This window comes from Poecilia mexicana, unplaced genomic scaffold (assembly GCF_051168715.1).
Source record: "Poecilia mexicana isolate PSO_F unplaced genomic scaffold, ASM5116871v1 scaffold_15, whole genome shotgun sequence".
Taxonomy (NCBI): Eukaryota; Metazoa; Chordata; class Actinopteri; order Cyprinodontiformes; family Poeciliidae; genus Poecilia; species Poecilia mexicana.
In genome coordinates this window covers 21,066,036-21,092,473 of record NW_028263384.1, presented here as the reverse complement: position 1 = coordinate 21,092,473, position 26,438 = coordinate 21,066,036, and the positions used below count along the sequence as shown (strand labels likewise).

At 38.7% G+C, this 26,438-nt stretch overlaps 1 protein-coding gene across 1 annotated transcript in view; it reads right to left on the bottom strand.

The window, feature by feature from the left end:
- Positions 1–26,438, bottom strand: part of micu1 (mitochondrial calcium uptake 1) — a 41,895-nt gene that overhangs the window by 4,393 nt on the left and 11,064 nt on the right. Inside the window, exons 4-10 of the mRNA XM_015010345.2 lie at positions 24,656–24,818; positions 20,191–20,234; positions 8,246–8,360; positions 6,075–6,157; positions 5,527–5,727; positions 3,192–3,329; positions 388–496 (exon numbers count right to left, since the gene is read on the bottom strand). Of these exons, the coding sequence (XP_014865831.1) occupies positions 388–496; positions 3,192–3,329; positions 5,527–5,727; positions 6,075–6,157; positions 8,246–8,360; positions 20,191–20,234; positions 24,656–24,818 (853 nt within the window). The remainder of the gene's footprint in view (positions 1–387; positions 497–3,191; positions 3,330–5,526; positions 5,728–6,074; positions 6,158–8,245; positions 8,361–20,190; positions 20,235–24,655; positions 24,819–26,438) is intronic.

Sequence of the window (26,438 nt, the reverse complement as noted above, 5' to 3'; positions counted from 1 at the left end):
TCCTCCTCTCTGTCGTTCCTGTACTGCTACTCATTTCAAAGCTGCTTTGTCATGGCTTCTTCTCTTAATTCTGTTACTGCAAAATAAAGGCTTCAATTAAAAAATACTTTATGTATCCCAAAGAGAAATTAAATGTTGTAACTCGTATCATCCAAGTATCTTCAGAGTCGTCGTGGAAGGTGACGCTGTGGGCAGGAAGGACCTCCCCTAGCAGTCACAGCTACAGTCTTAAAGAGGAGTGGTAGATAAACAGATGGATGGAGAAACGAATGACAGAGAGCTGAGTGAAGGGTGGGAACGAAGCCAAGCTGAAAGTAGATTTGGTTTGCAGGGTTCTAACATCTCAGAGGGTAAAAGTGATAACAGTTAAAGCGAGAGAGGGCGTACCTTTATCTATTGAAGCCCCAGCCATGTGGTAGAAACTAAGTGCTGTGTCCACATCGTTCACGTTCTTTAGAAAGGTAAAGAAATTCTCCACTTCCTCAAAAGTGATTCCCTGTGTAGAAAAAAAAAGAAGAAGAAAATAGGAAAGGAAAAAGTTTAGCCACAAACTGTCACAATGAGATCTGCAACCGTAACCGAGAGCAGGTCTGCAGTGTGACACAAATGACAAGAGGAAGCGGGCAGAAGCTTTCGACACACATGGATGATCAGCGCACGACGAACGGACAGGAGAACAGACGGTGTTAAACACACACGCATACAAACACAAACCCTTCAGAATCACCACCAGACAGCTGCTGCTCCGGAGTTCATTTGCAAAGAAAAGCGAACAGCTGCTTTTTGGCAACACATTTCTGGTTTCTTTATTTTATATTTACTTCATGGGTTAGTGGAAATCTGAACGCCAAACAGCAGGATGAGAGAGGCTAAGTGATGGAAGTGCAGAAACGGAGAGTGATGCTGTGTGATGTTTAACTCCTTAGAGGGAGACAAAGCAAGGATGCATCTTTAGCATGAGTTGCAGGGCCGCTCTGCTTATGCTGCTTTTTCTCTGATAATTGCTGCACTTCTCCATCAAATATGCCTCATCATGCCTCCCATATCTTCACTAAACTGACTGATGGGCTCATTACACTAAAGAGGAGCTATTACAAAACCACAGCCTGAAGATAAACTGGATATACTTTGGCTGCCTTTGTAACTCTAGTCTGGTATCTCTATGGGGATGCTCACAGTGGAATCTATTTTTCAGCTTTATAGAATAAGCCCACATCACAATGCTGCCACCATCATGTCTCACTGTGCTTATTTTGGTGATACACAGTGTTCGTTTCATGGTTCACAGTTCAACTTGGACTTATAAGTAATTCTCCAGTAAGGAGGCCGATCTCTTAAGCCCAGTAATATTGATAATTCAGGTGATTGCTCTGTTTAAGATCCTTTTTCTAAGATAATGGCTGAATTTCTCCATCAGGTTATGCCTCATCATGCCCTGTATAACTTCACTGAACTGACTGAGGGGCTCATTGCACTCAGTATGAACTAGTATGAAACCAGAAATAGACATGAAAGAGAAGAAAGAGGGCATCCGTGGTGGTTGGCTTTACGTCCTAGAAGGGCTGCAAGTAATTATTTTAGTAACTGACGATCAATCGGATTAAACAATTTACACATTCTACAAATTTTTCTTTTAACCACTTAAGATTTCTTTTAATACTGTATCAGAAATACATTAAAATATACACATAAACAATTCAATTAATTTTTAAAACAAGGAAATAAATATTTTGTTGCCTAAAATGCTCAAATTGCCTTTTTAAATCTGTATACTCCAGTTAATTAAATGATTACAAAATTAGTTGACGATCATTTCAGTGATCAATTCATCAGGATTAATCTAATTACTCGTTTCAGCCCTACATCCCAGCTGTATTTTAGTTGTCATGTTGTGGTTTCAGATGTTTGTTTGGATTCAGTAACGAAATATTCCAGCAGAAACTCCCAAGGTTTTGGCTCAGAACCTTAAAAAACCATTTGAAATGGTGACGCAAAGTTCAACAGCCACTCCCTAAAGGGTTTCAGCAGCTTTTTCTCTGTTTTGGATGTTTTCTTTGAAATAAAAGGCTTTTATCTTGCAGTTTTTGTTCAGACAAACTAAAAATACAGAACGTTGCTTTGTTTTTGTTCCTTTTTCTAAGATAATTTCTGTACTTCTCCATCAGACATGCCTCATCCTGCCTCTCTCTGGCATGTGGTTTTCAATATTTCACTGTGATGTTTGCCAGCTTTAGTTTCTAGTAGCTCCTGTGTCACTTTCAGGATGTAAAACGCACGGACACAATTTCACCGAGATGACTGATGAGCTCATTAGACTACAGAGGAGCTATTATGAAAGCAAATACAAAACAGAAAACACATATTTGTTTTAATTTTCATCTCTTCTTTCCTGTTTTTAGTGCTTGAAGCAATATGTCTGGGAGCAGTGGAAGAAAGTTGGCGCCGGTGAAAAAAAGTTACAGCCTCCTTTCTGGAGCATCAACTTAAATCAAAGTAAAAGAAAGCAACTGAAAGAGAAATATTAAAGAAGCCGAACAAAGTATGAAATGGTTGGAGTCTGTGGAGACTGAGATCCCGGAGAAGCTCAAAGATGGATGAAATGTTAGCTTTTTCTACGCAACGACAGCTCTTTCTTTGATCAAAGCCAAACAGTGTTGACCAGGTGGATGATGACTGGAATAGAAAGTGTTATCATTTCTTATCGATGCCTTACTTTTTACCTTGCCGTTCACAAACACAGCTGAGCAGAAGATTCTAAACGTTTCTATCAGGTTTGTCAAATATTGTTAAATCCAGGAGAGTTCAGGTGAGACATTTGCAGACATGCATCGTCAATTTTGGTTGACAACGCTTCTGAACTGGGTGAAAAAGCCAAGAAGAAACTTGAGTTTGAATTTATAGTTGGTTTTCTCTAATGCCTGGCCCACAATAATACACACAGCCTCAGATTTAGTTTTTTGTCTCGACTGTTGTTTTTTCTGTGAACTAATTTGTCTTGAAGGTATTCATTCTGAAGCAGGGACTTGTTTTTTCTAACCATGGCGATGTGAAGCTAGCCTTAAAGTGGATGGTGACGATGTTGTGTGGCAGTTTTCAGTTCATGGATTTGGTGAAATTATGAGATTCGTGCACAATAAAGTACAATAAACCTGACTGTCTCTGACTGCAGATAAACAAAAACACGGCTCCACCTGTGCATCCTTAAACATCTTCTTCAAGCCTTTCTGCATCTGCTTGAGTTTCCGTGACTGGACGCCGCTGTACGCCAGCAGCATCCCTCCAAACTGCCTCTCCGTGATCCTGCCGTCCACCGGGTCGTTCCTCTCAAACTGTGGAGACGGACAGATAGGAAGTGAGCGTTCCCCAGAGGGACTGACAGATTACTATGAGCAGGATGGCGTGGGGGGAGGACGGGGAACAGTAAATACTGGAGTCAGGCTTCAAGTTGAATCTTGTTTAGAGACATTAAAGCTGAATGTGCTTTATGCTATCCATGTTTCACTGGATGACTTAACAACAGTGTTTATTTGGGGGAGCCGGGCGAGATTTGATGCCGTTTGACAGCTTAAATGCTCTCTCTCATGTTTCCCTCTGGATGTGAAGACCTCTGGAAATTTGCTGCACTTCTGGTATTATTAAGCTGCTGTTGTCCATGCAGCCAGAAAAGGTTCCTTAAAGTAAAAGAGACCAGGAACCTGGTCACTATTAAAAGGATCCTGATAGCCTAGCTATAGATACAATGTTGTCCTCCTGTAATTTTAGTTTATTTAGTGAAACAGGTCAGAAATTGCCAGTACTTTAGGAATGCAAATAATGATTGTTTTATCAATTATTAATCAAACAAGCTGGCACATTCTACTGATTTTTCATTTACCCTCTTAAGCTTTTTTTTATACAATATTAGAAATACATTAAAAATGCAAAAAAAATAATAATAATAATTCAGTTAATAGTCTTCCCAGTGAATATTTTTATGTGACCTGTATTTATACAAGTTGTCTCATTGACAAGAGAGACCTGTTTTGATCAAAAACGACAGCACCAAACCAAGAAATTAAGAAATTTGATTCAATTAAATCTGATAAAATATGAGCTTAAAAATAGCAAGTTTCATAAGAAGATTTCCCCTTTTGCCTGAAAAGAAATATGCACCAGGTGAAGCTAAAACTATCATTATTTCAATAATTGATTCATCTTGATTAATCCCGCTGATCGTTTCAGCACTATTTGTGATATAGCACTACTATATAGTGTACAGAAAATGTCACATCGTTGGTTTTCCTCTTCCTCGTCTCTTATTATTACTTTGACGTTTTGGGAAACCACCAACCAACAGAAAACCTGACATGGACTGAAAGCTTTTGAACACTGAAGCCAGCCAATTAATTGAATCCCCAAACAAAACCAGTCTACCAGGGTTGAGAAAACTATGTCTGAATCTATTGGAAACACGTCAGTCTCGGGTTTGTAATTTCACTCGCTGTTTGTTCATCAGTCTGGGCGCTCGAAATGTTGACAGCATGCATGCATGGCCAGCACTGATTGCCTGTTATTGCTACAACTATAGTGCTGCCACGAAAATGCACTGGTTTTCTTTGGTGCTGCTTAAACATCAAAACTTTGTTGAACCCAAAGGTTCTGATACAGCGCAAGTTCAAAATTTGAATATTAAAACATTTTACATAATTTCTAGACATGTTTTTGATTGTAAAAAACACATTACAGATTTTAAAGTGACAGAACGATCACACATTTTTTTGAAAACGATGAAACCATTTTAAAAAAGCACCAGTTTCAGCCTCATGACCCAGATATGTAAAAACTGAACCAGACGATAAAATTCCTTGGGGGATTGTTGTAATTTTCCTCTGGAAATTATGCACATTCTTTTACACATTTTTTCAAAAAAATATGAACATGTCATAAAAGAAAATGTAACTTTCCTCTTTTCACCTACAGTTTTATATTTTTCTTAAAAAAACATAAAAATAAGAATAAAAGGTTGGCTCTTTATATGATCTAAATTTTCAATAGTAGTTATCTTTATTCAAAATATCAGGTAACATTTGTGGCTCTAAGCAGGTTTTACTTAGCTGGACTGAAGGCAAAAATGTGTATATATATTTTTTGCAGACCCTTGATCGAGTTTCCAGCTTGGGATTAATAAGGTGCTAAAAAATCCATCTTCATATCTACAGCTGACAATTAAAGGTTTTAGTCAAAACTTATTGGTGTTTGAAACTTTAATTTCTAGTTCTTGTTGGGACGCAGATGAGCAAATGTTTAAAAAATTGCACTATATCAGCTGAATGTGTAAACTTTTCAGAGAAACTGTAAGATACCCAACAGGCACAAAAACATTTGGTGAGTAAATCTTACTGGATGTGCTCAATAGAAATATCACAGTTATACATCACTGTCAGCGTCTACAAGGAGCCGGTGTGCAGTTACTGATAAAAAAAGATAAACCTGGAGCAAATTTTATTGATACATCAAACCTATGGCTTTAATTTCCTTTTTTGTTACCTCTAGTTTGAGCACATCGTGTTGCAGTTTCCTCTGAAACTCCAGGAAGCTGCCAATAGTGAGTTTCCCCTTCAGGTCCTCTCCAAAGAAATAAGTGGTGAGGGCAGAGCTGCAGCCGGCCGTCTTCAGAGTGTTTCCTGTGGTGGAGCGGTCGCGGTGCCGCATGCCCATGCTGGTCTGGGATCGAATGATGCTCTGGACCTGAACACGAAAGATGTCACATGACACAAGGCTGCAGACGCTCTGAGGAATCAGTTGGGGGTTAGGAGTTGGTGGATTTTTGTTTTAAATCCTTTAGTGATAAGAATCTATACTGTCTAAAAAAAACAGAAGCAGACAACACTGTAAAAATATCTTGCAGAAATCTGGATACAGACGCTGACTTATAGCATTTAATTCCTCTAATTTATTCATTAATGTTTGTCAAACTTAATTTTACTGGAGATCGGTCCCAACTCTATTCCATGTCAGTGTTTTACAGTTCAAATTTGACCATTTTTGCTGAGTATTCAAACGTTTCCCATTTCTTCTGCTGTTAGCAGTCTGACCTGTTCAAACTCCTCCAGGTCCACTTCTCCATCGCCGTTCAGGTCAAACATCTTGAAAGCAATCTCAAAGTTCCTCTGGGGAGCTGGACACAGCAGAACACGAAGACACAAAAAGAGATACGCTCTTAAATCAGCGCGGCACAATATGAAGAGAGGAGCCGCAAAAAGTAATGACATATTTACTATGGAGCAGGTTGTGTGATCACACCACTGGGGATGGGCTTCGGGTCAAACATACAGACAATAAACATTCCTCTGAGCACCAAACAAAAACGGCACAATTAACCTCTCCGTCTGCCGGCAGTGGTGCTGCTGCAACATACAGCGCTGAGAAAAATGTTTGCTCCTTACAGATATATTGTGCTATATGACGTATTGAAGAAAACGTACTGGCTTAATGCTTAAACCAGTAGGTGACTGCTTTCAAATCCTCTAAGCATTTAATGTTTTCATTTCCTAACATTACTTATGTTGCTGCAGCATCACAGCCTCTCAGGTCACCAATTCCCAAATGTAAAATAAACTGGCAGCTACCAGGAAGCTGATTGGTTTGAACTATGGTGCAAAAGCCCCAGATGAACACCCAGGTAAACGATTTCAGCATCTTAACAGGGATCCTGTGGGACTCTAGATGCATTTAAGCCCTAAGCAGACCACCCCACCCCACCCCACAAAGGTGGTTTATAATCTGACCTTTAGCAGACAACTGCTGCTTTGCACAGAAATCCTACAGATATGAAACGGCTGAATGTAATTTAAGTCTGTAGATTTAAAGGATAGATTTGATTTATTTAATATGAATGACTAAGATGGAACAAATTTTTGCAAAAAAGCATCCATCACTGGTCTACATTTGTATATAAAATGGATTGCAACCTGTCCGGTTCCTCGCATTTCTCCTTAAAAATGACTCAGCCTGAGACATTCTTCATACAAACAGATTATAATAAATGAACTAGCTAAACTACAAATGTAAATAAATTCAACAACCTTAAAGAGGAGGGATGGAAGTAAAATTTGTATTACTATTAGTTGAAATACTCTGAGCAGAAACATTACCGTGCAACTTCAGTTTCTGTTTGATTCAGCTGCTAATTTTAAAGAAACTGTCCAGCCGAGTGCACAGGAAACCTAACAGAGGAAGAGCTTATGCAACGCAAACAGAGCTGACCAAACTAACATCATCTTACTGGAAAAGGTCAGCTTTCATAATGAGTCTCTTTTGCCGCATTATAGAAGCAGAAAAGATGCAGCGCCTTGCAAAAGTATTGACACATTTTTAACCTTTTCACATTTTGCTCCATTGCAACAAGAAACACCAATGTATGTATTTGGGATTTTATGACTGAGCAACATTTTATTAGGGTATGATTGTGAAGTAGGAGGTGATTTACACTCTTTTTCCTGTAAATAGGAATCTGAAGTGTGGCATGCTTTTTGTTTTCAGACCCCTAAATAATCTACAGTGCAATCAATTCCCCTGCATCCAATAACTTAAAATTTGAAAAGTATAGAATGAAAACAAGCTAATTTCAGCTTGCTTAGATAGAATGCATTTATCAAGAATCACCAAAGATTCTCAACTGGATTTAGGCTGGACTTTGACTAGGCCATTTTTTATTTTTAACATTCTAGATGAGGTGAATCTGAAGTGCCAGGTTTTCTTCCAGCATCGTCCTGTATCTGGCTGCATCCAGCTTCTCATCATGTCTGAACAGCTTCCTTGTTTCTCCTGAAGGAAAGTATTCCCACAGCACAATGCTGCCACCACATAGGGAAAGTGGCTTCAATGTGAAGTGTTCAGTTATTTTTTTTCTCCCACATACAAACAACAGACAGACTAAAAAAACTCAAATTTCATCTCATCTGACCACAAAATGTTCTTTGTCACACTTGCTGTGTCACATCGCTTGAGGCAGGTAGATGCAATGTTTGTAGGGATATCAGAGTAAAAAGGACTGAAAAAGTGTGTCACACTTTTCAGATACTTAAATTTGAACCTTGTTTTCCTCTTACAGAATTATTTATTACCTAATTTATGCACAAATTCTAATAAAGTACATGAAAATATGTGGCTGGAACTTAGCAAAATGTATAAAAGACAGCGAGGAATCAATACTTTTCTTCTGCGAACTTGTCACCCACAGGCAATGTGAACAGATTATACTTACTGGACAGCACTGTAGTGAGGAAAATGTAGTCAGAGAAGGAGATAAGGCCACATTCTCCTAATGCATAAAATATGCTGTCCTCATCTGCAAACTTCTCTCTCTCCTGGGCAATTTTCTGCTCATCCAGGTCAGGACAGAAAAAAAGGGGGGAAAAAAGTTACAAACAGCACAAACTTTACAGATTCTGCAGCGACGGTGTGTTTCAGAGTTGAAACAGAGAGCATGTACAGTACGCAATGGACACATAAGCATTGTTATTTTTTCCCCACGCACATATCGAGAAAAAAAAAAGTCACAATGCACATAAGGGTTAATTATATCCAGACGGGTTATGACAGGAGTCATGCAACTGCTGCATACACGTGAAGCCATTCAGATGGGTGAGGGTGACATCGAAAAACAATTAGTGAGTGGTCAGGTCAGGTTGGAGACACATTATCCACCAGAGGCTTTACTCACAGTGTGAAGGTGACATTAAAAACAGGGGGAAACATCATGAGAGACTGTAGCACAAACACAGTTTTAATTAACCATCTCTGAAACCCAACTCAAACAGAAAACATGTTAATTTAACTCCCTACACACAGAGATGCTCAGCTGATCTGATGTTTTCCAGTCAGCATGTGTGTGTGTGTGTATTAACAGCGTTGCATGAAAGTCCTTTATTTACATGCACACACTCAGAGAAAGACTTGAAAGACAGAAGTGGGACGCTCCACCACACAGAAGGACAGAGCATGCCTAGTGGAGGAGTGACGGCAGAGTGCGGTGGGTAGAAGGATGTGGGGCCACGCTGAGCCCTCGTGGAGTTACCTCCGTCTGCAAACGGGTCCATTTCAGAGGAGGAGGAGGGAGGACAAACAACTGTTAGAGAACATTGTGGCCTCTGCTGTGTTCAGCAGGGCCTTGGATGACAAAAAACACGCATGTGGCATTCACAGAGTCACACAGAAAACCATCAGACATCATCGTAACAATACAAGAGCGCTGGTGGAGGCCACTCAAAGTTAGGCGTTTAAATATGTCTTATCCTGATGGAGCTGAAGTATGATGGGAGAGTCAGAAAAATCCTAAACCGGCTTTTTTTAGAATAAGCGGGTTTGTGAAGAATTTCTTCATATTTAGTAATGTTACAGCTGTCAGCGGACATTTGTCTTTTTTTTTCAATATATTGTATCTGATAAATAAAACTGGAAATAAACTTATATTTATTTCCATCTTTTTTCCATTTGTTCTTAGAGGGGAAAGGGGAAGTTGGTCATGTCATAGAGATGCAGCAAAGGATTGTGGGGGAATTTAACTGACGCAAAGAAGCAGCCCCCCATCAGCGGTGTGGTAGTCTTCTTTAAAGTGTCAAAAAGGTTAAAAATCAGTTGTCGGCTATTGCAGCAGTTTTAATCTCGAATGTCAACATGGACCCAAATTTTTGCATCAGTGCATCCACAGATACAGCAAAAAAAAATTCAATGTATTTTATTTGGATTTTATGCAAATATGCAATACAATTGTGAAGCAGAAGGAAAATAATATATTTTTTTATATTTTTCAAAAAGTGTTTCATTTGTTTCCATTTAGCCACCTTAACAGATACATGCCCTTAAATAAGATCAATTGCAAACAACAGCCATCAGAAGTCCCCTAATTAGTAGTTAGAATTAGCTTGTGTGTAATTTAGCCTTACTATAATTACAGCTGTAATGTGAAGTGCTCAGTGTTTTGTTAGAGAACAAACAGCATCATTATTAGGACCAAGGAACACATCACATGGATTTGGGAGGCAGGTGTGGAGAAGGTTCCAAGCATTAGAAGGGCCTATCTAAAGGCCAGACCTTAATATAACTGAGATTTTACTGACATGACTCAATTGATGTTAACAGGTGTTTTCCATACTATTTAATATATTTTTTTGTGAACAGTGAAAAATCATGGATCCTATTCCCTCCGCTTCACAGTGATGCACTACTTTGTGTCTGTCTACCATATAAAAGCCCATTAAATATAATAATATATGATCAGTAATGTGGAAATAAATAGCTCAGCACTGCATGTCTGTTTCATCTGAAGTAAATCAAAGTGATGAAGCACTAATCAGTATTATTTCCCAAGCTGAATGCTGATTAAATCCTGGATAATGCAAACCCCACATCCCCACTTCCAGCCCTTTAGAAAAAACATAAATAAATGCTTAAAATTGAGTGGTGCCCCATTCACCGCATAATAATTCATTCACAGTCTGTCGCCAAGAACCAACTCCCTCCTCGTAACATACAGAAAGCACAGTGGCTGCTAAAGACAATCAAATTACAGTTAACAAAATTACACCCTTAATTTAAGTCCAGTCTGACTTTGGCAAGTCAGCAATGCAGGGACATAAAAGAGCAGATTTTACTGTGACATGTATTATTAATGTAATCTACATTAGCCATATTGGAGGAAGACGAGGAGGGAGTGTGGGGACAAACAGGAGGTAAGAGAAAGAATGCATCTGATGCTTGCATCTGATGGAGAATGAAAGAGAAATATATCAGATGTCCTAAAGGTCACAGACACAGAGAACAATTCAGAAAGGAGTAAAACCAGGAAGAGCAGAGAGAGGTTGGATGCGTAATAAAGGAAATGAAAGGAAGCCGTCTCGGTTTGTGTGTTAATGCCAGACCAAAAAATCAAAAGGGCAAACAAACAAGCATTGCTCCAGTAGAAAGGTATCCTACATACAGCCACAAATACCCAGAGACACACTCAGCCTCGTTATTATTGCCATTATCAGAACTGAGGCACAGAGCACATTAAATATAATGGCTTACTTTCCCCCTGGCCTGAGTCAAGGACAAAAACAGCCCCACAGAACAGCCTGACTCACCTTGACAAAAAGCAAATGCTATAAAGATCAAAGAGAGGGAGCAAATGGCATATTTATCTGGTAAAATAAGAAATCTTGGACCAGTTCAGGGCCAAACAAACTAGTAAACTCTCCACAGATCTTCCTTTTAAGATCCCAATCTGGAGTCAGTCAAACTATGAATCATATTTATCATCGGCAAGCTATATGATAGCGCCATTATGCAGCAGTAAATGTAAAGATGCTTTCCAGCCTTTCATAGTGGAACTGAAGTAAAAATAATAGTGAGAATTCATCTCTAACTGCTGAATGAACCTCTTTAAAGTTCATTTCATCTACTGGATTGGTATTTTTATTCAGAATTTGCTGCTATGAAACTGGACTGGCCTGGCTCACATGCATCAGTTATTTCTATTTGGTCTGATCCATCTGCAACACATAGTCCAAAAGCCTTTTGGTTGATCGTCGTCATATTCAGCAAACTGGAGAGAGTTAGCAAGGGAAATTTTGGAAAGCAACCGTTAAATTCAAAGCATTGTTGCTGTGAAAAAACGAGGCTCTAGAACACCAAAATTCAATGTGATACTATAATTATTACAGTTTTGCCAAAAACTAACCCTGAGTCTACATTTTCTTTTAAAGTCACTGATACTAAAATGACTGAAAGCTGATAAATTACTGTAGAAACTCGGTGTGTCAGTGTCATTTTTGATTGTTTGCTGTCTGAATAAATCCTCCGGGATGGTGATGCGCCTCATACATCTCTTCACATGCCAGCTAAGTTATAGCCAAGTCCACCAGCTGCACACAGATGAATAACTGAGCTGGCCCACCAGCATGTGAGATGAGGCAGAAACATAGTGCTGACAGAGCTGCTGGCTGAACTCTGAGCTCTGCTGGAGGTTGGACAGTGAAATGTACTGCTGTCATATAGACACACAGAGAGGGTGAAAGGTTTGGCCGGGGCTAATCTTTCCACTGACTATCAGCACATTAGGCCCCATCCGGCCAAGATTCAAGAGGAAAAGGAAAGAAACAAACGAGGCTCATGTGAGACTGGATGAATGTCTTAGGACTTACATATGACAATCGCCACATTGATGTCATACTAGGTTAGAGTCCCAGTTAAACGACGTTTAACTGAAGTCCTAAAAGGGGCGCGGGTTTAATGGTTTTATCTTTTTTAATCTTTTTTTTTTTTCAAAATCTCTCTCTTTCTCACTGTTTATTCGATGTCACATGCTGTTTTTATTTTAATTATGTAAAGCACTTTGAAATGCCTTGCTGTTGAAATGTGCTATACAAATAAAATTTGATTGATTGATTGATAGAAAATGAGGCTGTCAGACTCCACCTTTACTGCACACCAGGGCATCTGGCTAGGGTGCCGATGGCTGCTTAAACTTGGCCTTCAATGTGTGTAGAGACTGCAGTGCCTTGTCACAGATAAGATCCGTGGCCAACACTGCAGCAGCTCGGTAGAAGAGCAGACAGGAAACTGAAGGGAGGAAGGAAGGAAGGACAGGCTACGCTTTGCTTAATTTGAAACATTAATATTCAGGTTCTCAGTAGCTTTAGACGCAAGTTGAAATAACCTGACAAACTGGAGTGTAAGGAGAAATGAGTCCAACTGGATCAACATATACAGCATGAGAACAAAATGACTGAAGGATGTAGTGAATAAAAATGCTATAAATCAGAATCAGCACCTGTATGTCCCCTGTGCCACATGCGGTGTGATGTGTTAGCTTAAGGGTTTCTGTCACTTTATCCGGTACAATACAATACACAGGTTTCAGGGGAAACACAATTCAGAATGACTTGCTTGAGGCTAAAGGTAACTGTTGTCTGACTTGGATATTTCTGGACTGTGGCTCAAAGCTCTGACTGTGTAAGAGGAAAGCTAGAAAGCACTGTGCTGAAAAACACTAAAGGAAAACCATGAAGCATCTTTCACCACCTTAGAGATCAAAAGTCAACATTTACTGATGCATACTGGTGCATGGTAATAAATTGGGATCAAAAGAGACCACCGTTTGCAGGTGAACAGATTGGTGTGTGTGTGTGTGTGTGTGTGTGTGTGTGTGTGTGTGTGTGTGTGTGTGTAGGATAAATTAATGCATTCGCTCTCCACCTCTAATCCCTGGGGTAAATGGATAGCAGGTGCTATGCTAATAACTCTTGATTACTCAGGGAGCACATTTTGAAAAATGACTCCTTATGTGGAACACTTATCAGCAAATTTTATTTGCTTAAGAAAGTGAAGCGTCTTATCCCAAAGAAGAGTAAACAAAATGAGCCGAGTGGCTTTAGAGAAAACCCAACTTCTAATGAGTTTAAAGAGGAGATGCAGAAAGAAAGAACTAGCTTTGACAGAGAGAAAAACAGACAGAAAGGTTAGAGAAAGACAGAACATTAAACCAAACACTGCCATGAAAAGTTCTTCAGCCTTGCAGATTCTTTTTTTTTGCATTCGTTTCATATCATCAAACACATTTTAACTTCAAATAACGAGAGCAAATACAAACCATAGTGTTCAAAAGATGATTTCATTTATTAATGTAACAGCTATTCAAAACATAATGACTGTATGTGAAAAAGTTAAGTCAATTACAGTCTTAGCAGCAATAACAGTAATCAAGTGTTTGCAGTAATTGGAATAACTTTTTTTTTACATCACTATGGATAAATTTTGACTCATTTTTCAAACAATTGTGGAGGGTTTTCAAGTTCCCATCTGAGCCATCAGACCGTCACACTACAACCATTATTCTTGACTTTTGAAAATTCAAATTTACCCTAGATATGATGGGACACACTCAAATCAATCTCACAGCTGACATGTTAGCCAAGCTTCTTTCTTATTGTTGAGTCATGAACACTAACTTCAAATTAGGTAAATGCATTCTGCTAGCACGTTAAGATATTCTTTGGGGTTCTATTGTGCTCTTCTAGATGAGTTGATGTACTCAGAGTTTTCTTCATTTAAGGTCTACAGGAGTCACAAATCCTCCAAAATGAATTTTTAACCATTACTTAACTGATAGACGTAAGAAATTTTGATTCTAATCTGAGTTTGGAACACAACGCGTTGCTTTCTGAAATATTTTAGCCTACTCGATGTTGTCAGACAGGTCCTGTTGAGTGAGTTTCTTAATTGTGCAGGTCAGGCAGTAATCAGGTCTTGCAGAGGTGATCAGGGAATTTTCTGAAAACGTCATTTTGTATTTACTAAAGTTATCCTTGTCTAACTTTAAATATGTTTGATGATCAAAAACATAACACATCTGAAAGGGGAACATGTGTTTTCCAGACCCATGTACACATATTTTAAAATAAAAACACAGCTGTCATGATCAAAATGGTTTCCTGGAAGCTTCCTGTGAAATCAGAAAAGGTCAACATGACATGAGTTGATGTAAAAAGAGGCTCGTTTCCCGTCCAAACTCCATCGGACTGACAGCAGTGGATTCTCCATCTTAGTAGGTCACACTGAAAACAGTTTAGCTCCACAAAGAGAAACACAGAAAACCACAGCATGAACACTGGGAAAAAAAATTAGATGAACAGATCAAGTCCTGGTTTCAGGAGCTCTGAACCATGCTCTACGAAGAAAAAAAAAAAAAAAAGGAAAAAAAAAATCATGCAGGAATGACATCTCAACAATCCAGAGGATGGATTTGTGAAGGCTCGCAAGCACATCAAAACAGCCTTGACATTTGCTAACAAAGCAGTTTCCTAGATCCAAACCCACGCCGCGATGCCACCATGCGCAGGAAGGAGGCGCCACCACCGGCTACTTTCCTCTGAGGCACAGGCAAAAAGAGCAGTGCATGCTGGAGAGAGCAGCTGGAGCACCAAAGCATGTGGAAACTAGAGCTGATACTTCTTAGAGGAAATGACAGGATGAGGAGAAAAGGTGTGTTTCCATAGCAAGACAGAGGGAGTGCAGGGGAACAGCACAGCTATGATCTGCCATCGACTTTATGAATTTGTCATTTTTAGCTGCTCTTTGCGTCTCAGCTCGCAAGGATCGACTTTCTTCATAAAGTTCAACTATACACCTAAACGAAACACACTTTAGGGGAGTGACTGCTATCATGTAAATTATGTAGCAGTGCTGCAGCGTTTAATAATCCCTGCAGAGGCAAAGTATAGTCCTCACTTTCAATAATTCAGCAGGGCAGGTATGGCACGCAGCTGCCTGGAACAAGCTAAACAAAAGGGCACCTGGAAGGTCGCCAGCACAATGTCAAAGAACAATGCAAAGCCTCATGCAGGCACACACACACGTGGGGAGTACAGCCACTTCACTGGATGGCACCGCCTATTCTTCTCATGGTGAACAGGTTGCAACCTGGCCTTTGCTGCGCTCGCCTTATCTTCTCATTACGCAGACTGACAGAGGTATTCAGACCAGGAAACAGGTCTAATCATTCTGCAGATAAAGGAGTAGGTCAAAGCTCTCCTTATTCAGTATAATTGATCATGTGGTGGTTATAGAAAGTATTCACACCCCTGGGAGCAGCAACAGTAAAAGTGTTACTTTTACAGCGTTCCATAACGTCGTGGAACGATTTTCTGTTACATATTTGAAGTGCCCAATTTTAAAACACACTTTTAACACACGTTGAGACTTTTGACCTTACTTCCTTTAGTGTTTTCTTGTTCTTCTTGTGTTTTATCTGTTCCATATTTTGAGTGTATTGATTTTAATCTGTACAGCACTTTGTCGCTGCTGTTGTTTTAAAGTGCTTTATAAATAAAGTAGTAGTAGTTGGATGTTTTGACCTTTTACAAATCAATCATGATAAATGTTTTCTGAAGGTGTAGTTCTCCTGCAGATTGAAACAAAATGTCCTCCAAGACTTCATGTTTAATCTTCTACCTTTACAAGCCTTCCAGGGCTGCTGCCAGGAAGGATCCCCACAGCATGATGTGGCCACCACCATGTTTCACAGAGAGGATGGCGTGTTTGTGGTGATGAGTGCCACACACAGTATCTTGTTTTATGGCCAAAAAGCTACATTTTGGTCTCATCACACCAAAGAACTTTCTTCCACTTGTGCCTTGATATGAGATTTCTCACTGCTTCTCTCCCATAAAGCTTTGACTGGTAAAAACCCAGCCAACAGTTGTCATCTGCTGCGTAGTCATGTAGTCATGGTAACCTGGTGTCTGCTCTCACTAACCTCCTTGATGCGCATTCACTCGGGATGTGAGGATGGCCTGATCTAGTTACAGTTAGACATCCTTCCATTTCTTGATGGTGGATTTAACTTAACTCCAGGCATATTCAGTGCCTTACAGATTTTTATATCCATCCCCTGACTGATACTTTTCAATAACCTTTTCTTCAATTTGCTGGATTGTTCTTGTGGATTCAGTTGCCAGGAATACTAATTAACTCATTGAGAGAGTCTAGCACCAATTGACTGGATCTCTGTTGATTTAGGTCAGCCACTTTAAAGAGGGTGAATATTTAGTGTTATATTTTTTATCATCATTTTGTAGAAATCAGTTTTCACTTTGACATTAAAGGTTTTTTTGTTTTGTTTTTTTCTGTCAATAAAGCAAAGTTTTGTTGATTATAGTTGATTTGTAGAAGCAAAACAATTATGTAAGTACTTTTTTGGCACTATATTGGAAAATTACGAAGGGATACCGAGCTGTGTATTTCTATATGATGTGAGCAGCTACAGAGTCCTTAAAAGTAATGCTTAAGAACAAGACCTTTGAGAGCAATTTTTTAGGCTTTTCCTCCATTAATTCCTTTTACCCTTTAAAATAAAATATTTTATTGCAGCATCTTACACTGAACTTATATAGAAATCCAATATTTGCACCACTAAATCAGTGGAGAAAAAAATAAACCACATAAAAAAATAATAGTTTCTTATAAAAATCCCCAGAGCCAATCTTATCGGTAGCAGTTTGTCTTCTATGACATTTCACAAAGTTGGAGCATACAAAGAGGAGCATCTTTGACCATTTCTCTTAGAACAATCTAGATTATCCTTATATACACATTTTAAGTTGCAACCCAGTCTTTTCTGGTTGTAAAAAAATTAAATGCACTGTCTGGCTGCAGTCCTGTCCAAAGCAACCATAAACTAAAGTGAAGCCATAATCTGCCAAATCTGCCGCAGTCTTACACTTGCTGAAGCTGAGATTTGCTAAAAAGAAGAGAAAAAAAAGCACTTATTCAGCTGTTCCCCTGAACTAATAAAAGTGAGACGCTACACTCTTCGTTGTATCAAAGGTGTGAGTAATTAAAAGAAGAGGAAGTTCAGGCTACGAGGAGGAAAAGTACACAGAAGTAAGAGTGGAGAAGTGGTGACTACAAAGTGCAGTTAATCATTCAGGTGCAACACATGCTGCCCGGCACACACCCCATACCTGCCAGAAGTCCTGCAGAGAGGGAGGGACAGAGCGACACGGAGACGAGGACGGAGGGACGGAGGGAGGGAGACAGAGGAGAATTAGAAGAGGTGGAGAACCGGGGAGGGGAGTTCGTGGGTGGAGATTGGGGTAATCAGTAGGCAGTATGATTTGGAGCAGAGAAAAATGTGTGGGGTGCTTGAGAGATGTGGAACCAAGGATGACGGTTTTTATAAGGGATGGAGGAGAGGATAATATGGAGAGGAGAAATCATTTTTTTGGGGGGGATGAGAGGGGGCAGCTAATTAGAGCATGGGAGAGTAATCAACAGTGAATAAAAGCAACACGTGGTCACATTAACGTTTCTGGCAGCTGAAAGCTTGTACGCACCATGATGGTGGTAGAGAAAAATCCCATTAACAGCTGAGAGCAGCACAACAATTTATGATCACATAAAAATCCATTTATAAACAGGAAAAAAACACAAATGGGGACAAAATATCCAGCTTATGATGCCAGTTTTTTATTCAGACTGATCATAAAACGAAATGATCAGTAGGTAAACTTTATTTACAGTCTGCACTTACAGAGAGAATATATTTACCTCTTTAAATGTTCCATAAAATGGAGAATAGTTGGCTAAAACATTTTCAAATTCAACCTTAAAAAGGTCAGAGAGGGGCAGGTGCATCTAAATAACTTTCATCATGAACTATAAAATTAATTTAAATTGCAGAGATTCATTATGCAACAAGTGACTTATTTTTGATGATAATAGCTAACAACTAATGAAAAGCCCCAAAACAAAATTAAAATTTTCCATGAGACCAAACACAGAGAAGTGTTGTTCATGTTACGTTCTACATATTCATACAGTAGATGGACATCGTTTTCAGAAGGCTGGCATTTCTGCATTAAACTTTTAATGTAATATTCAAATTTTCAGAGAAACGAAAATGTGGGTTTCAGTAGCTGAAACAGAAATAAACAGGCAAAATAAAACACAATATGTGATGTACCTATGAGGTTTACCTTTTTAAAGTTAATTACTGGAATTAAATAGAAATACTGAGTCACCTTTAAAGCTTGCATAGATGAATCGTGACAAAGTATTTCAGAATGAAAGCAATATTCACTAGATTGCATTTTAAATTACTATATTTTAACATTTAAGCCTTTAAATGAACATGAGATAGATTTTTTTTTGGTCAAAGCATTTTTAAATGCAATCACCAAAAGGACAAAGAGGCTTTCAGAAAGAAAGCTCTTGTTTTACTCACATGACCTCCATGACATCAACTTTAGCGTCTGTTTACCACTCCACCCCAAGCTACAGCCCTCTCTTTTTCACCTTTATCCTCAAAACTCATTCACTCACTACTGATGTTCCACCATTGGCTATTCAGAGTCTAACGACTTGGCATTTTTATTTTATTGCTTTTTTTGGCAGATGATCATACTGCTTTATTCTTCCTCCAACTAGTTAGAAGAGCTCATAAAGCTGCAGAGGAATCACATATCACTCTGAGCAGCCAGAGTGGGTGCAGCCGGTCACAGAGGGAAAGAAACACTCAGTGTCCCTCTGGTCATGGCAACGAATTCTCCTGGGTCAACCGAAGCTAAATATGGCACCAGAGTAAAAGTCATGTGTCTGGAGATTTGCATGGCAAATAAAAGAGACATGTGGCCTTGAGATAAGGGCAGCATTTACATAAGGGCTGTAAATAAAAAGTGTCTAATTTTGATTTTTGGAATCAACACCTTGCATTTTTGACTAGTGAACGCCACAAGCTCTTTAGATATACATTTTAAATAAGGGTAATTTGAAGTTTCATCAAATACAGAAGAAAACAAGCATGGGTCTTGTCAAAGACACTGACTCTTTGGGGCTTAGTGGGGTTCATCATTATGGAGATTAGGAGCATATTTATTCCAACCCGAAGGCTGATAAATTTCATAATGAGATTGGCAACTACAATCTTCACACTTATGATTCTCTATTATGAAATGAATAAGGATGGGCAGCTCCTGGCTTGGAGGAAAACTCATTTATATCTATGATGGCATAAAAAAAAAGAATAAAAAGGTCACAACTCAAAATCACAGAAAGCTGTAATGGTTCTAATTATGGAAATGGTGACTCATAGTCATGATTTTTTCCTTAAAGATGGTAAATAGAAAAAAAAAGATTGCTTGAGGCCTGAGATTCAGTCAGTCTGTTGGCAAGTTGAGACAGCTACAGAACCCCTTGAACTTTTTCGCATTGTTTTTGTAAATAAACAAACTTATGTATTCTTACTTAAATCTTACAACACTCAGAGCAGCAGATTTATGAAGTGGAAGAAAATGTATGAGGTACACACTGCATTTGAATTTCAGTTGCACATTTTTGTGGCATGTTTCTGCATTTTTAGTTCATCTTCCATCACTGTAGTTCAGGCTGAATGTTTAGGGGCATCAGAGTAAAGGAGTTGAATACAAATGCAGAACACAATTTTCAAACTTTTTAAATAAACTCATCATTTTCCATCCACCACATATGTAACATGACAAAAAACCAATGGGAAAAAGTTCAAGGGGTCTAAATACTTAGCAAGGTGCTTGGCCCTTTATCAGAAAGAGTACTTAACAACACAAATAACTTAAATAGCTAAAATATACATTGAAATAGAGCAGTAATGATTGATATATATATATATACATAAATAAAACTGATACTTCCTACCTTCCCATCATAGCGTTTCACAATGAACTGATCCAGGCCGAGATCTGAAGACGACACATGAAACAAAGACATGCAAATTATCAGAAACAGTCTAAAAATGGATATTAGGAAAACATAACACAGCAGCCTGAAGCTAGGAGACGATACAGTGTCATTACTGGACCTCCTGTGATCAATGACCCACGATGGAGATGGATAATAGCCATTAATAAACCATTTCCACTGCTCCAATTCTTTAAAATAAACAGTCTTCTCCATTCAGCTTTTACTATCCTGATGATTTTAAGTTACCTTTAGAGCACATATGTCAGAGTCAAGGCCCGCGGGCCACATCCGGCCCGCGAGAAGGCTTTTTACGGCCCCTGGGATGATCTTGATTTATTATTAGAACCGGCCCGCAGACCGCAGCAAGCCGGCACCCCGTCTGAAGAAAAATATCTTCCTTATTTGAACTGTAAGTAGTTCTTTAAATGTTCTGTGAGATGATGTACTTACCCATGTATCCATAACAACCGGAACTTTCAATATCCACCAAGTTATTGCCGAAATATACCGTCTATTAAACGAGTGCCCCCCGGATTAATTACACTCTCTGCAGCTGCAGCTGCGAAGTTACCGTATTAACCCGATACTTGCTGGAAAGTGCAACGTCTCCCCTTTCAGAAACCGTTGGAATTTTTCCACTTAGCGCTACGTGTGGCGGAATTACGGTACTGCAAATTTAGATGTGTCGCCGGCGACACATCTAAATGCCTTGACTCTGACATATGTGGATTAATAGACTTTTGCACTTTATTTTATTGTATTTCAATCCAATTATATTTTAAAAATATTTCAATTGTGTCTGTTGAAAATTAAAGATTACTGACAGAGCCATAAGAAAATATTGCTTTATTTATCTGATCATATTGGAATATATTTGTTAGGTTTTCAGTAGCTTCAATTAGGTTCACTAGACTATATGCGTCATTTAAAAAAATTTCAATGAACATTCGATCAGTCCGGCCCTCGGCTTGTAGCTAAATTTTTTATTTGGCCCTCCATCCATTTGACTTTGACACCCCTGCTTTAGAGGTTAGAATAACAAATATGAGATAAAATAAGCGCTTAGAAGGTATCTCTGAACATGATAAGGGAGATATGATATGGAAGCATTAGTCAAATTTTGGGCTATCATGACATATATCCAACAATAGAAATAACAAAGTGTGTAAACAAAACATTTGAAGCCTCTACTGATTATCTGCACATAAACACGCTAGTTATTGAGAAAGGAAATGCTTAAAAGAAGAGCTGAAATCCTCATTTTCAACTAGAAAAAAACTGAAATGTGGTCAGAAATGTACAGATAATTTTTTCCATGAAAATGGAAACATCCCATGGCATAATAGTGCCACCAACATTTTTCACAGTGGACATGATCTGCTCAGGGCCGTTGATGCTTTGGAAAAATGACATTTTACAGTTTTCAGACCAGAACACCTTTCATACATTTACTGTGTCCAATACATGATTTCTGGCAAACTGCAATAAGGAATCGTTTTCCAACAATTAAAAATATCTTACTGCTCTTCCATAAAGGCCAGATATGTGGCGTTCATGATAAATGGCCAAGTTACCAAGAACCTTTTAGCTGTTTTGTCTGATTTATGCTCTCCCTGTGCAGCCTGGCTTTTTCAGATGGACGGCCATTTCTTGGTAAAAGATATTCAAAGCTTTGGTATTATTTTATAACCTAACCCAGCTTGAACTCCTTTACTGATGTTTGAGTCTGTTCATTAATGTTCTCCAACAAACTTCTCAGGCTTTCACAGACCAGCTGTGCTTATACTGGGATTACATCACACGTAGCACTTACAAATTAAGAGATTTATGAAGGTAACGGCTTTTACTCAGTGGTAAAAAGAGTAAAGGAGACTGAATATATATGCACACCTCATGTTCCAGATGTTACTGTTAAAGTCATTATAGAAACCACGGTTAATTATTTCTTTCAAGTCACAATTAAGTGCTGCTTTACGTTTGTACATCACAAAGAATCTCAATAATATATATAAAAATTAGTGGTTGTACTTAATACTTTTGCAAGAATCATATTTAGGGAAAATTCTCCAAATTTGTATTTTGTTTAGAAGGAAATTCAGGTTATGTTTCACTGAAACCCCACATGTCTCATCTTATGCTACAGAGAAAAAACCTCTTTCTACTGAAAAACAAAACAATAGAAGCAGAATAAAGTCGGTCATCTGCAGCTCAGACCTAATTATCGTTTCTCTACAAATGTACGGTTTGGACATATTTGGGTTATGGGCCAAAAGAAGCCGAGAGTGAGATGGTTGCTTATAACGAAGCTGGGTAAACTATAGCCTTTTCTAATACTGGGAGAGCTGCAGTACCACAAACCATGGAGGAAAGGTATTAGATCCAACTACTGAAATTTAATAAGGGGCCAAGCTAGGAGCAGCCTTGAACGTGATTAGAAGATGAAGGTGGTGGGGTGAGGAAGGTCAGTGTAAACGTGTCAGGCCGTGTTAAGTCCTTATTAAGAGGTCTTGGATGTTTTTTTCTGTGAATGAATCCTCCTAGGGTAACAGTCGTCACTTGCTGTGAATTCCACAGCAAAACGTATGATGCAATCGCATCCCACAAAATGTCACTCGAATCCAACACAGTTTTTACGTTGAATAATCAGGATGTGTGGCACTGAAACGTGTTAATGTTCGGCTTCCCGTGGCTGTAGATCAAATCTCTCTCACTGGGTGTCCGCTCTACGCCTGAAATCTGCTCCAGGTTCAGCCGGCTAATTGAAACAGCAACTGCTGTGTCATGATTCCCTGAACTCCACCCTGCCCACCCGCCCTCCTCATAGCGACGGGTATCTTTATAAGAAGAGCTGTCATGCAATCTGAGTTAAGAGCTCCTGTAGCTAAAATAGAGCGGGAGGAAAGGGGAAGGTATTCAGGAATGCTGATACAGCAGCTTTGACTTTTATTGGGAAAGATGTATGAAAAGAGCCTTTAAATTAATTTGTACTTGTATCGCATTAGTAGCATTGGAACTAATTACTTAGCATTTAAGTTGAATACGAAGTCATTAGTATCAATCTTGTCGACATCCCACCAAGCTCCAATAAAATAAATGTAACTTAAGTATTTTTAATGTCTACTTTAATGTTTAGGTTGATTAAAGTGCCCAAGAACGTGATATAATCTAATACAGGATTTTTTTGTTGTTGCTGTTTTGTTTTTTACGTTTTAGTATAAATAAAACCATCACACTTTCAACATGAAGGGATTTAAAGCATTTAAATCAAATTAAAATTCCTTCAATGGAACGTAAAATTTTTCATTTTTCATGCAGATGACTGTAAGGGAGGCAAAATGTCTCCAAAGGTCACTGCTACAGCTGTTTCATGCCAGAGACTTGTTTATGTCAGAAACACTGATGTTGACCCTTTTGGGTGAAGGTCTATTCTGTCGATTGGCTGGACTAGTACATCCACATTCCTCTAACTTTCCACGGGTTTGTCATTCAGGAAGGGAAGCATTTTAGAATCTAACAGCACTTAAAATTATTTCAAGTAATTCCTATAACAACAGCATAGTTTGAGTTTTATATTACTTAGTAATTCACTTCCTTTATAGATTCCACTTCAGCTACCAGTTGGTGGAGAGATTTTATCAACAGGAACTCACAGTTTAAAACGAGAACGCAATGAGTTTTATGTGCTTGAAGTAAACTTCATCTGTAAATTTCCAAAGGATCGAGGGATCAGCATGTCGCCATGACAACCATTAGACACCATCTCATTGCCAATCCGTTGTCTGGGAGGCAAGCCCAAAAAAGTCTCTTATGTCCCAACATGAGATGAAGATTGAGTTTATGGCAACAGAACCTCAAGTGGGACCAGGAATCGTTTCAAGAGTTGATGATGCGAACTCCATGAAAAACCAGGACATGTTTTATGAAAATCAGATGATAATAGGTCATTATCAGGTCTTTCAGCAGATAAACCCAACAGAAAACCTGCAGGGTGAACAGAAAATAAGACCATCTAGAAAGTTTGTAAATGATTGGTCAAAGATCCCTGTACACTCTGGCCTTGGGATTTGTTGTAAGGGGAGACTGAAGGCCGTCCTATTAGCAAAAATAGGTTGTAAAAAGATTAACAGCAAAGTGTCATTGGATTCCCCCTGACTGAATAAATGTACTCAACTTAAACTATACATATTCCAAGGACATTTTCTCAAGATGTGCCATTACATCTGGAGAGAGTCATGTTCATAGTAGTAATGAACCTCGACTACTATACAGTGTGTTTTAGGTGTGCATTTGAGGTTTAATATCTAATCTTGGCCTTATAATTTACACTCTCTTGAATTTACAACATTCTTATGATACAAGAAAGAAAAACAAGAGTAAATGTGAACATGCTACCCTCCAGAGACTAAGCAGAGGAACTCACTCTCAGGCTGCTTCTCATTGGGTGTGATGGAGCGGATGAAGTCCTGGGGGGTCATGTAGACCTCGGCATCCCCGTGCTCGTTGATGACCTTCAGAGTGGCAAAATAGCGGAAAATCTTGTCTGGAGTCGAGTATGCCCTGATTCTGTTCTCATACTCCATCACCTGCCAAGCGATCGAGAGATAAAAATTAACTAAAGCTTAAACACATTAGGCATGAAACATTTCTAAGCAGTTTATTATTAATTGTAACAAATCCAGCTGTTATGTGAAGGCCTCAGGGGTTTAGGAGACAAAATTAGATAAGATACATCATCATGAACGCCAGGCAGAAAAACTAGCAGTGCACTCTGGCTTTGAATGCACAATCCCCAATGTGAAACATGGTGGTGGCAGCACAGTTGATGCAAAGATGGAGGGAGATGAACAAAAGGTAATCCTGAATGAAAACCTGACAGGACTCTGACTTGAGACTGGGATAGAGATTCATCTTCCAGCAAACCAAGTCCAAACGTTCGGCTGGAGCTAATAATGAAATAGTTTAGATCAAGGTATGTAAATATTCAAGTGTTTCTATATACATAAAAAAGAACATGAAAAAGGTGAAAAAAATACCTGAAAATATTTAGTCACTTCAAACTAAAAATACAGGTTTAAGTTTGAAGTAAAGTAATTGGGTATCTGTGAATCATAAAATTTTTGAGTTGTTTTGAGTTTATCACAGTATTTTCTGGTTCTATTGTGACAGCAATGAAGATTATGATTTTTAAAAAATTACTTATTTTTTAGGTAACTGCATGATTGTGACATGCAGTTACCTATACTGTTCTTGAAAAGCATTCCTATTTGAAACAGGCATGTTTAGGAGACTACTTACTTAAAAAGTGCTGCACACAGTAGCTGCATTTAATCATATATTCAGGTTTACTGATATTTATTGATGTTCTTGAGTAAAAAAACTTGGAGAAAATAGAAAAAAGTAACATTTCTGATCATATTGTCAGTTTTGTTTTTTCACTTACAAACAATAACTGAAATTTATCATGACTGTGACAAATAAAAATTGTTTTGTAAATTTTCACAATAAATGATCAACGAAACGATAACAGCCCAACGCTACTCTACGTTCTACAATGAGGAAAATCTCCATGAAGAGCTTAGACAGCAAGTGAGCGGTGAATCAGAGTGAAGAAGGAGGAAAGATAGCCGTCAGCTCAGATAGAGCAGTTTATTAACCTCTTTCCCGAAGCAAGACATCATCAGAAGAGGAAGTCGGTGCTCTCAGGGTCACAATGACTGGCAGCTTCAAATGAACGAAGACCATTGAGTTATTGCAGCCGCACAAACACAATCAGCACTGCATCAATGACGTGTCCAGCTGATTCTGATAACAGAGCTAATTTATTCAGCTCTGTTGCACACATTAGTCACATGAACTGTTTGTTTTAACCATCTACTTTCAGCAGAGTATCTGAAACAGATGCTGCATTGCTGGAAAACTGACAGAGAGCTGTGAGTTTAGAAGCTAAGTGGTCCTTTCATGTGACACAGAGCAAGCGATTTACAACAGCTACTCCCCGTGGAAAACCACAACACGTTTTAGAGCTTCAGGTATTTCAGACTGTCATTACGTTCAATTTGGTAAAAGGGTGTTTGTGAGACAGATACACAGACACAGATCAACTGCAGAGGAGAGGTTTTTCTTCTGATGCAGTGTGCTTCATCACTTATGAGTCTGTTGAGTCTTTTGGTATCAAATAAGCTTCACTTGCTTTTCAGTCATGC